Source organism: Falco naumanni, chromosome 8, assembly GCF_017639655.2.
Source record: "Falco naumanni isolate bFalNau1 chromosome 8, bFalNau1.pat, whole genome shotgun sequence".
Taxonomy (NCBI): Eukaryota; Metazoa; Chordata; class Aves; order Falconiformes; family Falconidae; genus Falco; species Falco naumanni.
In genome coordinates this window covers 57,404,049-57,417,534 of record NC_054061.1, presented here as the reverse complement: position 1 = coordinate 57,417,534, position 13,486 = coordinate 57,404,049, and the positions used below count along the sequence as shown (strand labels likewise).

At 51.5% G+C, this 13,486-nt stretch overlaps 1 protein-coding gene across 1 annotated transcript; it reads right to left on the bottom strand.

The window, feature by feature from the left end:
* On the bottom strand, positions 1–11,893 carry ASB18 (ankyrin repeat and SOCS box containing 18). The gene is made up of 5 exons (XM_040604491.1): positions 11,647–11,893; positions 10,406–10,673; positions 1,948–2,446; positions 1,175–1,288; positions 1–321 (listed from the first exon to the last, which is right to left on the bottom strand). Exons 1-5 carry the CDS (start codon positions 11,885–11,887, stop codon positions 136–138), a joined length of 1,308 nt encoding a protein of 435 aa, XP_040460425.1. The 5' UTR covers positions 11,888–11,893; the 3' UTR covers positions 1–135.
* Positions 11,894–13,486: the final 1,593 nt, after the last annotated feature.

Sequence of the window (13,486 nt, the reverse complement as noted above, 5' to 3'; positions counted from 1 at the left end):
ACAACCATCTATCATGAAAACCAGTGCTCCCTCGCTCGGCTGACAGAAATGGATGCTGCTGCGCTACACCGAGGGAGGACGAGGTAAGGTAAGGCAGGGGTGGATGATAGACCTCGGTCGGCTCCTCTTGGCCCTTCAAAGCACGATTCCTTCGGGCTCCAGCAGCAGGTAATCACGCAAAGGCTTGGGCACAGGCAGCAAGGGGATAAGGCAATGGCATTTGCTCCCAAACTTTTTCCGAATGGCGGAGCGGCATAAATGTTGCAGGCACCGGACTGTGCCTGCCAGCCGGAAAAAGGACTCATAGAATAGCTGGTGCTGCTGCAAAGAGAGGGGTGAGGGGGGAACCTGAGCATCCGTTCGTTTTATTTTTTTCTCATTAAGCCAAACAAATCAGAGATACTTTTGAGATGAAGATCTAAGGGGAGGAGGTAAGAAACCCACGGGTGACATTTGCCCGTGGGTTAGGGCTCTGTGGGCTGGTGTGGGTCCTGCAAGCAGAGGCTGGATGGAGAATTCTCCTGTGGAAGCACACATGAAGAAACCCAGCCTCACCACAGGAGCTGTTTGGGGGGGATGCTTTCATGCCCACTGGAAGCAGCATCCCTGCAGAAAGCCTTAGAGCTGATGTAGAAGAGACCCGCTTGTTTCTAAGGGGGGGAAACAAAGCAGGATTGGTCTGTGCAACCCCAACCTTTCCTTAGCTCGGAATAAAAATCATTTCTCCCATCCCCTAGAATGTGCTGAAGAGCTTTATTTGCATTTCAGCAGCCGTTCCCCCTTGCAGCCAAGCTAACCAAAGAGCTGTGGGGACAAGGCAGCCGTCCGAGATCATTCGAGAGCAGGCTGGCCATACCTGTTGTACGTCTGGGGATAAGTTCTTCAAACGAAAATGAGTGGTGTGGGCTCCTCCCGGGCAGTGATCCAGCTTCAGGGTCACTTCCAGATGCTGGGATTGTATTTTATTGCAGGGCAGGGGCAGGAATGGGGATTTTGGGGTTGATGGAGCTAAAGGGATGCAAAGCTGCTGAGATGATCGAATGCGTGGGGGTGCTCTGAGGACTCCTCCTCCCCCCCCCCCCCCCCAAAGTTTGGGGGGGGAAAAAACTCTTGCTGGATAAAACCCCTTCCTAGGGGCTCAGCCATCCCTGCCAAACTGCCAGCACCGTCTTACCTGAAACACCTCCTCCGGCACAGCCTCAGCCCACTTCTCGGAGACAGGGATTTGTGGGTAGGAATTGAAGAGGACTTCGATGATCTCTGGCACAGCCGCACAGGACTTCAGCACCTAGTCATGGGCAACGTGAGGGGCTTCAGGTGGAGATGCATGTCCCAGAGTGGGAGAGCATGCATGTGCTGCAGCCAGGGCTTGTCCCACCCCAATGTGGTCTGGGTTGGGATAGTCCCATGCCAGTATGAGGCAGGTGCAGGGTTTGTCCTGGCATGCTTTGGAGATCTTTCTCCACCTGTGATGTGGTGGGAAGACCTGCCTTGCTGTGGCTCTTCTTCCTCTGGATGCAGCCCTTGCTTCTTATTTACATTTTTGGCTTGTGCATGCTAAGTCAGTATAATATTTTCTTTATTGTTTGATGTAAAATCAATGAAACGCAGAGCCATAAGGCGGTTGCACTGATGGCTGATGTACCAAGCCTGTCTCAGACATCCCCAGGCAGAAGAAAAATCCTCCTTGCCGGTCCCCCATGCTGGCTCCATCTTGCCATTCACCCTGCCTGCTTTTCCCTACTGCCAGACCATGCCAGTGTTTCCATTTCCATCATTCCCAGCAGCATCGCCAACCCTAAGGGCATGATCCCCTCTCCCTGCCTGCACCAGCTTCTCCCAGATTCTCCCAACCCCCCTGGGCTTTTTATTTCCCGAAGCACCCCGACCCCAGCTGCAAAATCCCAGGTGCAAGGGGATACAGGGGGGCTGTTTTGGGGTCGGTACCTTGACGAAGGCAGGGGGCCATATCTTCTGGGAGCCGTAGTTGAGCAGCAGCTGGACGGTGAGGTGGGGCTGCAGCTCCCTCTTGAAGGCAGAGCTCTGCAGCGTGCAGCCCAGCGGGGAGATGCCGCCGTAGTCAATGGCGTTGACATCAGCCCCGTGCCGCAGGAGGAAGCACGCCAGGCTGGCGTTGGCGGCCCCGCACGCTTTGTGCAAGGGGCTTCTCCACATCTGATCCCGGGCATTGATGTCTGCGCCGTGGGCAGCCAACAGCTGGCAAAGCTTCAGGCAGCCCTCGCCGGCACCCGGTGCCTGCCCACAGAGGATGCCCAGGGCTGTCTCCTCCCGTGCGCTGCGTGCGTCAACACGCGCCCCGTGCCGCAGATAGAGGCGGGCATGGTCGCAGAGGCAGTGCCTGGCCGCCACGTGCAGAGCCGTCTCCCCCCCATCCTCGCTCGGCAGGTCGACGGCGGCCCCGTGTCTCAGCAGGAGCTTGGCACACCTGCAAAGAGATGGGGAGGCTGGGGTGTGCACCACCCAGGTGGGTTTTGGGGGGCGTGGGATGGAGTGGGAGCCGTGAGGGACGGTGGAGTGGGAGGTGATGGGGTGAGGATGGGGTTCATGCTGGAGCTGGGCTGCCATGGCAGTTGTGGCACTCAGGGATTTTGGGAGGGAGCAGCAGAGGCCGGGGAGGGTGGCCTTGTGCCGTGGTGCCTACCGCAATGAGGGTGATGGTGATTTGGGCAACATCTCCCTCTTGCCCTTGACCGGCATCATTCATGAATGGTCATCCTAGACTATCTTTGATGACCTTGACCATCCTTGACCACCTTGGCAGTCCTTGACCCACAAGGGTTCCACCATCCCAGGTGGTGGATGGTGATGCTGGCCGTACCGGTGGTCGGGCAGCGCCCAGGAGCAGTGCCCACAGTTAGCCATGCCTGCTGGCTCAGCCCCAGCCAGTAAGGGGTGTGGGATGCGTCTGGACATGATGAGGACACATAGCATGATGGGTCCCTTTGTGCCATCAGTCTGTTGGTTGCATTTTCATCTCCCAGTATGGGTGCAGCCCTGGGCTGTTACAGAGATGATCTACACAATCCCACCCCTTGGCTGACATCCACACAGCTTCTCAGCTGAAAACATCCTAAACTGCTGTCTCCACCTTAATCTGTGGTGGGACCAAGCTGACACGGAGGGAAACCCTCAGTAATGCCTCTGTGCAGCAGAAGACCTCAGTGTGGGTTTGTTTGTGTATAAAAAGAGATTCTTCTTTTCCCATTAAGGTACCCAAATGTCTGTGTTGGGCTTCTACCCCAGAGAGGACCAAAAGATTGTGTTTTCTCCCTGTTCTGGAAAGTAACACCTTTGCAGGTGGTTTAAGCCTGCAGAAATTAGTTTTGCTGGCTTGTTTGGCATCTGGTGATGATGGAGGAGCAGCACCTGCAGTTCCCAGGAGGAATAAATTAAGGTAAGCAATGCTCCCATCTCTCTTTCTCTCTAACATTGCTGCGTGTGGGTGTAATGAGGGGTTGTGGCTGCTAAAAAGTAGGGACGCCAGCTCCCATCAAAGCTTTCCATCTGCATCCTTCTGACAACAGGTGGGGTTAAAGATGCCTTGTGTGCCCTGATGGTTTGGTTTTGATTGTTTTCCTGTATTTTTTAATTTTTTTTTTTTTTGGTGTGTATGTGAATAAATGAATGTGATCAGCCAGTCTAAATGAATCAAAGTGACTGCTCCATCCCCTGCTGGGAGCCGCCGGGGCTGGCGTGGCTCAATGTCATTGCCTGGGCAGGGCTGTCAGCAGCTGGGTTAGCACATGGGGGCTGAGCTCACCGCTGTGGCACGGAGGAGCTATTTTTTGGAGGGGGGCCAGACCCACGTGCCGTCCAAGCGAGACTTTGAAAATGTGGTGAGTTCGTGTTTCCCAAGAGATGCTGCCAGGGAGGTGGGAAGAGCAATCCTTCAGGAAGCCTCGGCAGTGGCTGCTGTTGTCTAGGGAGGTGTATCAGCCTTTGGACTCCTCCTGCTTCTTTAATTTTTCTCCGATATGTTCTTTTTTTTAGCTCAGGTGTCACCTGGAGCCCTAAGTGAGGTTCTGGGCTGATACAGAAGCAAAATGAGGGGGAGTGGAGTTCCAGCCTGCTCCCTCCCAACAGGAGGGATGAGGAAGAAGAGGAGCTCTAGAGAGGAAGGATGGTACTAAGGCATAGCTTGTTTTTCATGGCCCAGATGAATGCTATCATATATGGGGAAAAAAAAAATAATAATCTACTTGAATCCTTCTGGACCTGCAGCATCACCTCCCCCCACATTTGATAGGAGCTGGTGAGACATTCGCTGTCCTTGGTGGTGCAGGATCTGTAAAAACCTCCTTGGGCTGCTTTTCCCATGTGTATCAAGCCTGAGTTTACCAGGGAAAAAATCCTGCAGACAGGATCTGTGTGGATGGGGTGTTCCCACAGCCTTTGCAGGGGTAATGCTCCTAGATGCTGCCAGCCCTCACTGGACCTTGCTGGAGGCATCCACCACGGATGCTCTCTGCTAGGGATGCAGCTGTGGGTGAGCAGATGGAGCGTGGGGTTGTGCCAGCCCCTAAACCCTCAGGTTCTTACTTTGCAGTTCCCTTTTTACTCTAAAACGTGCTGAATCTCTTTCTCAAGCAACAGCTTGTCTCGCTGAGGACTTTTTGGGGCTTCCTGCTGGTCAGTAAAACTTTGTTGGAGGGGGTCTGTTGCTGGAGCAAATGACACGCAACTTGGGTCACATTTACCAGCTTTGTTCATCCTTACAGCAGGGAATCTGTAGCCCTGATTATAATGACTCTCTCTGGACCTCTCTGGGTTAGCTTAATCCTAACACCATGGGTAGCTCTGGTACCCTAAGCTAACACAGCTGGGGCAAAACAAAGGATGGTTCTGTAGGGAAAAATGGGAAAAAAATATGTTTCCGATTTGGTTGCAAAACACGCGGCAACCTAATCCATGAGATTTTTTTTTTTTTTTTTAAAAGGAAAAAATAGATCAGGCTAAAGCATCTCTGCTCCTTCCCAGGCAAGGAGGTGGCTATACCTGGAGACCCTGAGCACAAGCCCCGTGCTGGTTTTGGCAAGTGCTGCATATGGAGCGCGCCCAGGCTGAAGACTGATACCTGCATAGGCAAGAGAGGAAATATTCTCCTGCCCTTATTTTCCAGGTGAAGGGTGGTACATCATGGGCTGCCTGGCAAAGCCAAGGGCTGTGCCCAGCCCCTCCAGCCCAGCACCCTTGCTTTGCCATGGGGGTTTTTCCTTACCGAGAGTGGGATGGGAGTTCAATACAGGGAGTTCAGTTCCTCTTGGCCTCCTGCTAGACATCCCAAATATTTTTCTAGAGTTACTGGAGTGGAAACGCCATCCTTCCCAGATGCTATTTTGCTGAAGGGTTATTCTATTTTGTTGTCAAGTTCGATGGGTAACTTGTTGGAAGAAACCCAAGTCGGTTTATATTGAATTTTCCCCTGGATACTCCTCCCTTGGCAAAGAGGGAATGTTAGTTGGGGGCTATAAATAAGGGGTGATCTTCTCTGCTTAATGGGAATAGCAGGCCCCTGCTATAGGAGCACGCGCCTCCTGTTTGGATGTATGGGGCATCAGCAGGTGCTGGGTAGATGCCGTTCATGTTTGCTGGCTATATGCTGTTATCTGAGCCTCTAATTTCTGCTCATGAACTCATATGCTCTAACACTTCACCAGCATTTCTGGCTTCTTGTATTTTTTTAATGAATACCTTGTTGTTCACCGTCAGATTAGGCTAATATCCCATTAAATAAGGCTCAGCAGTCACTTGCTGCTTTTTTTTTGAGGGCTCCTCTCCGGTTTTCTGGGAATATTGCAAGAAGGCATGGGTTTAGTTCGGCAGAAATTTAGACACGGGCTGGCAAAGCAAACCAGTTTGTTTTCCATCCAGCCTGGTACCATTGACCCGGGCGAGCAGCTCTCCAGTGGCAGCGATACCCTCAAAAAGCCAGCCTTACACATAGCTCTGCCTAACTTAGACTAGTTTAAACTCTCTTCCAAACCCTTCTTAACTCATTTGCTGGTGGTGGGTAACACACGTGAATGTCTCCTTGCTTGGGCAAGTCACTTGTTAGCTTAAAGTTGCACTAATTTGTGATAATTGGTGTTAGTACTGCAGGTTTGCCTTGCACTGGGGTCCTGGCTCAGTTAAAGGCAATAAAAGGTTTTGGGTTTTATTTTCCTTCTTCACCCATCAACAGAGTCGGGGCAGATGTTGGTGTGAGGTTGGGCAGGACGTACCCGTCCCCCTCCCCTGCCCTCTCCTTGCCAGGGTGGCTCCTGCTGGCAGCAGCTCCCAGCACCCCACAGGGATGCTGCTCAGTTTGGGATGAAAAAATGTCCAGGATGGGAAAGTGGGATTTAGCTTGAAATGATGGGATGCGATGAATAACCAGCAGGAGGAGCAGGAGGTTGGGGCAGAGGAGGCTGGAGGAAAATTCCTGTCCCAAAAACATACTCGGGCCCCCAGTTTGCTGAAGGAAAAATCTTCTGTTTGGTGTTTTCCGCCCCTCCCTAGGGCTGGAGTGAGGCTTTCCCATCCTTTGCTTGCTTGTTTTTCATGGCATCTGAGTGACCGTCTCTCCATCTGTGTCTGATTTATTGCAGGATTGCTCCCACTCGGAAGAATCAGCCTTTCCCAAGCCTGGCTCTGAATGCAAGGATTATTCTGATTAATTTCTTAAAAAAAGGAGAAAGGAAGACTGTTCTTCTTTAAAAGACAAAAATCTTTTCAGGCACTGCAGGCCTACTGGTGAGCCGCAGCTGGTGCCGAAGGCTGGTGGTGGCAGGGCTGGCTGTGCCAGCGCAGGGGCTGCTCTGCTGCCACCGAGCAAACCCCAGTCCAGGAGCATCGCTCCCTGCGCTGCCCCTTTGCCAAAGCTTTGTGAGTCGCGGATGCTCATCTGTGTGAGCCGTCACACCAACTTGGGGAGCAGCTTCTCTGAAGAGCAGGGTCGGGTCTTGGGTTGCCCTCTGTGTCTGCTTTGGGCTCTTTGTTTCTTGCTCAGGACCTATTAAAGAGCTGGTCTTCCCTGGCAGGGAGATGAATTTCCAAAACAATGGTTCCAAATGCTGAGGTTTGTATTTTAGCAATGCTAAACAGAGAAGAGGACAATGATGCTAAATGCTGGTGTTTAAAATCTGTAGTGGTTTTGGTTTTTTTTTCTTTTTTTTTTTTCTTTCTAGTAATGCTTACTTCCCGCAGCCAAAGGGACAGCGTGGCCAGGCCGATGCTGGGCTAGCTGGAGGGTGCCAAGGGGTTGGGGCCTCCAACAGTGGGTTAGTGCCCATCTCCCTGGTGTTGGGGAGCCTTGCTATCTTGGTCATGTTGCCTTTTTGAGGTACTTGCCTTCCTGCTTGGGTCCTGTTTTTTTTGCTAATTCCTCCCATGATGAGTTATCCTCATCTCCATCCCCTAAGCAAAATCCATCCTGTCTTCCCGAGCTGGCAGCTCTTGTGCTCACTTCCTACCCCATCATTTCTTGCATGGAGCCCCTTAGACACCGACTCTCCTCCTGCAGTGACTCATCACACTATTTATCTCCCACCTCTCTGAGCCGGAGGCTCGGAGCCAGGAGGTAACTCTGGTTTCAGCTTCCAGGGTGGAGAGGAAGCTTGAAGAGGTGAACGTGAGGATGTTGCTCAGCCATAAGACCAAGTTGCATGGAGCTAGGGGTGACATCTTGTTTTCTCATCCCTTGGCTTGACTTAGCCCTCCACCCTATGTGGAAGGCTGGAGAAGGCAAGCCCTAGGAGATTTCTTTCCAGGTAGGCTCTCCCTGGTTGCATGGGAAACCTGGGATCTTTAGAGAGCTTTTTCCAACTGGCAGATCTGAAGGAGGACTCTACAAACGTGATAGTGTTTGCCATCCCTTCTGCTGCGGGTACCGCGATGGGAGGCGGGAACTACATCCTGCATCCCTTCGATGTGCCTTCCCATCGCCCCATGCCTGCTCTTCCCCCCGGCACCGCCGGGAGAGTTGAGACTCTTCCTCTCCCCCTCAATTATTTTTATTTTATTTTTTTTCGGGGTGCCAATAAAGGCAGACTCCTTTAATCATCCCAGCTTTAAGAGGGAAAAGGGAGAGCGCCAGGGAGAGAGTGCAGTGAATTTAGAGACTCATCTTACCCCACCATGTTAATTATCTCTGCTGTAAAAAAGAGGTCAAGGAGAGGAACTCTACTAAATAGGCCGACGTTGGCATGAACAGCTCCTAAAGTGAAGAAGGTAAGACTGAACTTTACTGGAACTTTTTTTTTTCCCATCTCTTCAAAAAGCTCCTAGATTAAAGCTCTGATATCCTTTTTGTTGAAATCTCATGGATTCTGAAGCTCAAATGGCTGGAAGGAAGCCCAGATAATTTTTTTTTATCCCAGTCACTGAGAGGCTCAAAGGTTTTAAGTCCTGCCCCCATGGTGAATTGCCGAGTATATGGGAATACAGAAGAACCCGGCACATAGGTGTTCTGGCCATTGTTATCGAGAGGGAGAAAAATAAAATAGCTCTCTATGTAGGTCAATGACCTGCTCTTTATTGTCAGTAAAAAATTAAGGATGACCTAAAATCTACTACTCAATAAAAAAAAAATAAAATAAAAAAAAAGGCAAGGTAAAGTAGTCTCCCCCTAATCAAAGAGGAAATGTTTGTGTTACCTAAAGCTTGACCTCTTCAGTCTCCAACTTTAGCAAAGTCTTTGCGATTGAAAAGCAGTGGTCGAAACCTCAAAACCTGTCTGAAATGTCTATTAATTTTTGATCTTTCAAGGGAGTTGGCTTAGTTATTGTAGAAGCCCCCGTAGCGCCGGGTAGCGTAGTTAAGGGTCTCTCAGCATTTCCATTATAAAGCCCCAATATTCAAGGGCTTATAACTCAGCTGTTTCCACGTTGCGTCTGTCTGATCCCCGTGTCGCCGTTTGCTGGCTCACCTGCCATGCCCCTCCATCCTTCTGGGGGAAATAACATGTAAATCAGTGACAACGGCTCATTTTTAATATCTGTTTATATTTTTCCAAGCTGGGAAGCACCTGGCCAAAGACAGGGCACCTGGACCTCTGTGGGCCATGGGGTCCTCTCCACGCACCAGGCTTGTTTCTGTGCCCTGTCACTGCAGGGGGGAGATGAAGTTGGTGAAGCCTAAAATACCACCCCCACCCCGAGGCGTTTGGGGAGTGAAGGTTTTAAGGTCAAAAGGGTGCTTGGGTCAAGGAATTAAAACTAGCTCCTGATTAATGATAAGGGTTGCTTGTAGCATCCTGCCTTACCCATCCCGCTCCTTCCAACCCTCATTGCACCAAGGATGCATTTGATTAATCCCTCAATTTTTGGATGAACCAAAATTCGATTAATACTAGATTTTCGGCTGTCTTGCAGAGACTCTTATTTATAAGCCAGGCTCGAGATGTTTATGTCTGCAAACCTTTCCCTCTCTGGCTGTTTCTCTTTTGCAGAGCTCTTTCCCTGACACGTGGCCTATGATACATTTGATCTGTAGTGGGAACCTTGCCTTCACCACCTACTCCTAGTTAAGCTTGCTGCCTGCTTTAAGGGGAGAGGATTGGAGCTGGGGTGGGTTTTCACTGAAGCTGGCAGATGATGAAATTCTCTATGGCCCTAAGCAGTTTCATCAGGATATCAAGGGGCTGAGCTCTTCATATATATAAAATAAAAAAAAAATCCGGATTCCTTGGGTCTAATGATTCAGGCATTTAAAGTCCTACCGAGACATACGTGCATGCACGAAAAGCTTGTTTTTCAAGGGAATGTTTATGGTTGCCTCTGTGTGATGCTGATGCTGATCCACAGTGAGAAGGGCATATGGCTGAGCCTTAACCCTGATATAAGCCAAGGTGGGTCGGTATGTGGCTTGCATGGGGTGAGGAGGTGGGAGTATTGTTCCCATCCCTTTGTTACAGCCCTAGGGCTGGGATTTTAGGAGAAGTGGGTGCCCTGATCGGCACTGATATTCCCTTGCAGACGGGGTTGGCATGTGCTAAGGAGTGCAGGAGGTCAGACTAACCTACATGCCCCATGACTAGATCCATCCTGAGCATCTCCCAGGGGAAAGCATGCTGGACCTGGGATTTGAGACATAGCGATTTTAGGATAAATCATCAGAAAAGAGGAGGAAGGAAAAGCATGTGGAGCTGGGCTGCTCCTGTCCACAGGAAGGAGATGTGGGCTGTGCAATGTGCCTGGCACCGGGATGTCCCTTTTTGTTTAAGCTGAGTGTGCCGCAGCAGCTGATGCAGCCAGGAGATGTGGGAGCATGCGGGAAGCCTTGCCAGGGATTGTGGCACCTTTATTTTTTGCACCCTGCAGAGGCAAAGGCACACTGGAGACTGCATGCAGGGGATGCAGAGTGAGGTTACTGGCAGGGGGATGCTGACGGGGGTCCCTCTCCTTACCTTAGGGAGTCTTGGGTGGTGCAGAGGTGCAGCGGGGCCAGACCCTCGTCACTCAGCAGGTTGGGGTCAGCCTTGTGTTCCAGCAGCAGCTCGACACAGTCGAGGTGCCCCCCCAGGCAGGCTTCGTGCAGGGGTGCGCGCCCCCCCGGTGCCAGGTCGGGGTTGGCCCGTCGGCGGAGGAGGTGGCGCAGGCAGGCGGCATGGCCCCCACGGGCGGCGAGGCACAGTGGGGTGGTCAGCTCCTGCTTGTACTCCAGCGACCACAGCCCTGCCAGGAAAAGGGGGTGGGGGTGATGCCCGGGGTTGACCCGCTGGGTTTCCACCTCCTGTGCACTAGCCTTGCCAACAAACTAGACCAAGACGCTGCTTGTTCCATTTTTCTTTCAGCTCCCTGGTGGCATCAGGAGTTTCAGAGAACCTGGTTACAGCTGGTGGCTGCCTCCAGCGCTATTGGCAGGAGGGGAAGCAAAACTCCCCTGGTGTGTGCGCATCCAGGAGCAGCATTTCACATGGCACAAGCTGGGTAAACCAATACCCTGCCTGCCACCAGCTGTACAGGGGACCCTCTGCTCACGACCTTGCTGGCAAGAGCTACAAGGCAGCTCACAAATACCCCACCTGCACCCAGGGGAGGAATATATGGACTTTGCTGGGACTGGGTTGAGCCTGAGGGCACGCAAGCCAGGTGGGAGCGTGTTGGGAGGGTGAGGCAGGGCTGGGCATGGGATGCATTGGGTTTGGGTTCAGCTAGAGCAAGGCATTGCATTTCCTGGCAGCTCTGGGACCTCTAGGACCACTGATAGATGCACAGCGCTTGGTGAGCATCTGGGGTTGGGAGGCACCAGGTACCGCCACCTTGTGAGCATCTTCCTCCTCCCAGATAGGACCAGGCTGCTCTTCCTGAGCCCCTGCATGGGGAATTTGGGCTGCGAGCCCTCTTGCAGGCATGCCTAAACCGCAGCATGCCCCAACCTGAAAAAAATCATGTGGACACACTTTTTACGCTTCTCTGCCCCTCTCGTGGGTTAGTATGTGCAGAAGAGAAGAAAATAATAAAAGAAAGTGCTGAATATTTATCGCTAGGGCTGCAGGGCACAGTCAGCTAACCAGGAACCAGCCACCTTGGGAACAGGCTCTATAAAAGCAGCGTTAGGTACTTAAATGCACTGCACCTCTCCTATTTAGGGTTAGTAAATACTGGGGTTTTAATTTTTCTGGACTAGCCTTTAAAGGAAAAGTACCTGAGAGTCCATAAGATGCTTGACTTTTCACTTGCCACTCCAGCTCATTTTTACTGATCTCAAAAACCAGGTTGACATCTTGATAGTATCGGTCAGTCAGCACCTCGAGGCTTCTCAGGTCTCCGGTGACCAGGGCTGTGTAATACTTGGTGGACGGAGCGTGAGCCGTCAGAGGATGCTCCAAATCCAATTTGGGGGAAATCTGTAGCTTTTCTGTTACAGGTCCTGGTAACTCTCCCATTCCAGTGCTTCCCGTGTGTGTGTAGGTCCTAGCTGGCAGGACAGGCGGGCTTTTATAGTTCATTGTTTCCATCCTTCTGGGCTCATTGTCTAATTATAATCCAGTTAAGGTTCTATTGTCATTGTATTTATAACTTCGTCGGGTCAGGTGATAATGGGCACGCGATACAATGAGGGTCAAACGGTCACTGGGCTGCCTTGTGACAGCACCCCTTGGATTAAATTGCTGATTTAATTGCAGGCTGTAGCTTGGGACACAGGTGTTTAGGCTGGGAGGAAAATGGTGCCTAGCGTTTAGGGGGTAAAAAAAAAAAAAAAGAAAAAAAGAAATTTAGTCAGCTCCTATCTGCCCAACCCCATATAAGCTTATTTGTGTACTCTGAATTTGGACAAAGTGAGTTTTTTCTCTCCCTAACACTGGTTTGTTTTATTTTTTTTCTCTTTAAGGGACTCATACCGGTCTCCAGTCTTATGGTTGCTATATGGAAAAATCTGGGCATTGCACTAGTGGCCAACATGATGCAGCCTGGCATGCTGGCATGTCCCTGGATGGAGGGATCCAAAGCACTTGGCAAAAGCCAGTGAGGTCCAAATCCTCCCGGGGCTTTGGCCAGGGGAGCTGCTCTCCCCGCCGATGCCTTGTATAGGAGGGAGCGCCCAGCCTCTGCTGCCATTTAAGCACAGGGACGGACACCGGCGGAGCGTCTTGGCTCCTGCTGCCCTGAGGCTCCTGGCTCCTTTCCTCAAGGTCACAGGAGAAGTTCACAGCAGGGACTAGAATAGTCCTTGGCATCCCACGACTTGGAAGCTCTGGGTGACACAACCTCCCAGCTCTCCCACCCCACCTCCCTGGGGAATAAACACAATCAAAATGAATCTCAGGAAGGTGTTAAACCATATCAAAGCAACCAGATGTGGAGGGACTGCTGCAATGCTTCGTGGCTCCCTCTGTTGTGGAGTCAGCCTAAGGCTGGAAGAAATGTTTGAGACCTTTTCTGTAGCTCACTGCAAGTGGGGACTTTGCTGGGCTCCTGTGGGTGACCATGAATGTCTTTGTGCCGGCCCTGGGCCAACACACCCACGCTGCAAGAGTCGTCTGAGGTTTCTCTGTGGGTTTCCTCAACATGGCTGTGGTGACATCCAGCCACCTGGCCTGGGAGACCATGGGATGAACACAGAGCCACAAACTGATCACAGTGTGTCCGTCCAGGATGAGATCGCACTGAGCCAGGGAGTCTGACTTAGGGTCTCTGTGTAAATTAATCCCTTGTGTAAAAGACCCCCTGCCTTGAGGTCCCTGTTCACCTGTAGCTGCAGTGGGAGCTAATTTGAGGTCAACCAAGGTGGTCTTCCTCATTTTCTTTCTTCCCCCTTGAACTCAAGGCTGAGCTTCCCACCTGGCCGTTCACAACTTCTCGGTTGGTTTCTAACTTCCAGATCCCTTTGTCTTTCTCTTTTCTTTTACCACTTGTTGCTATTCTGCTACCCCCAGCCTTTGAGCCCATTCACCCTTCTGCTATGAACTGAACCACCTCCTCAAAGCATTGCTCTGGTATGAAAAATAGCCTCGGTATCCCCTGGGGTCCCTGAGCTGGAGTAG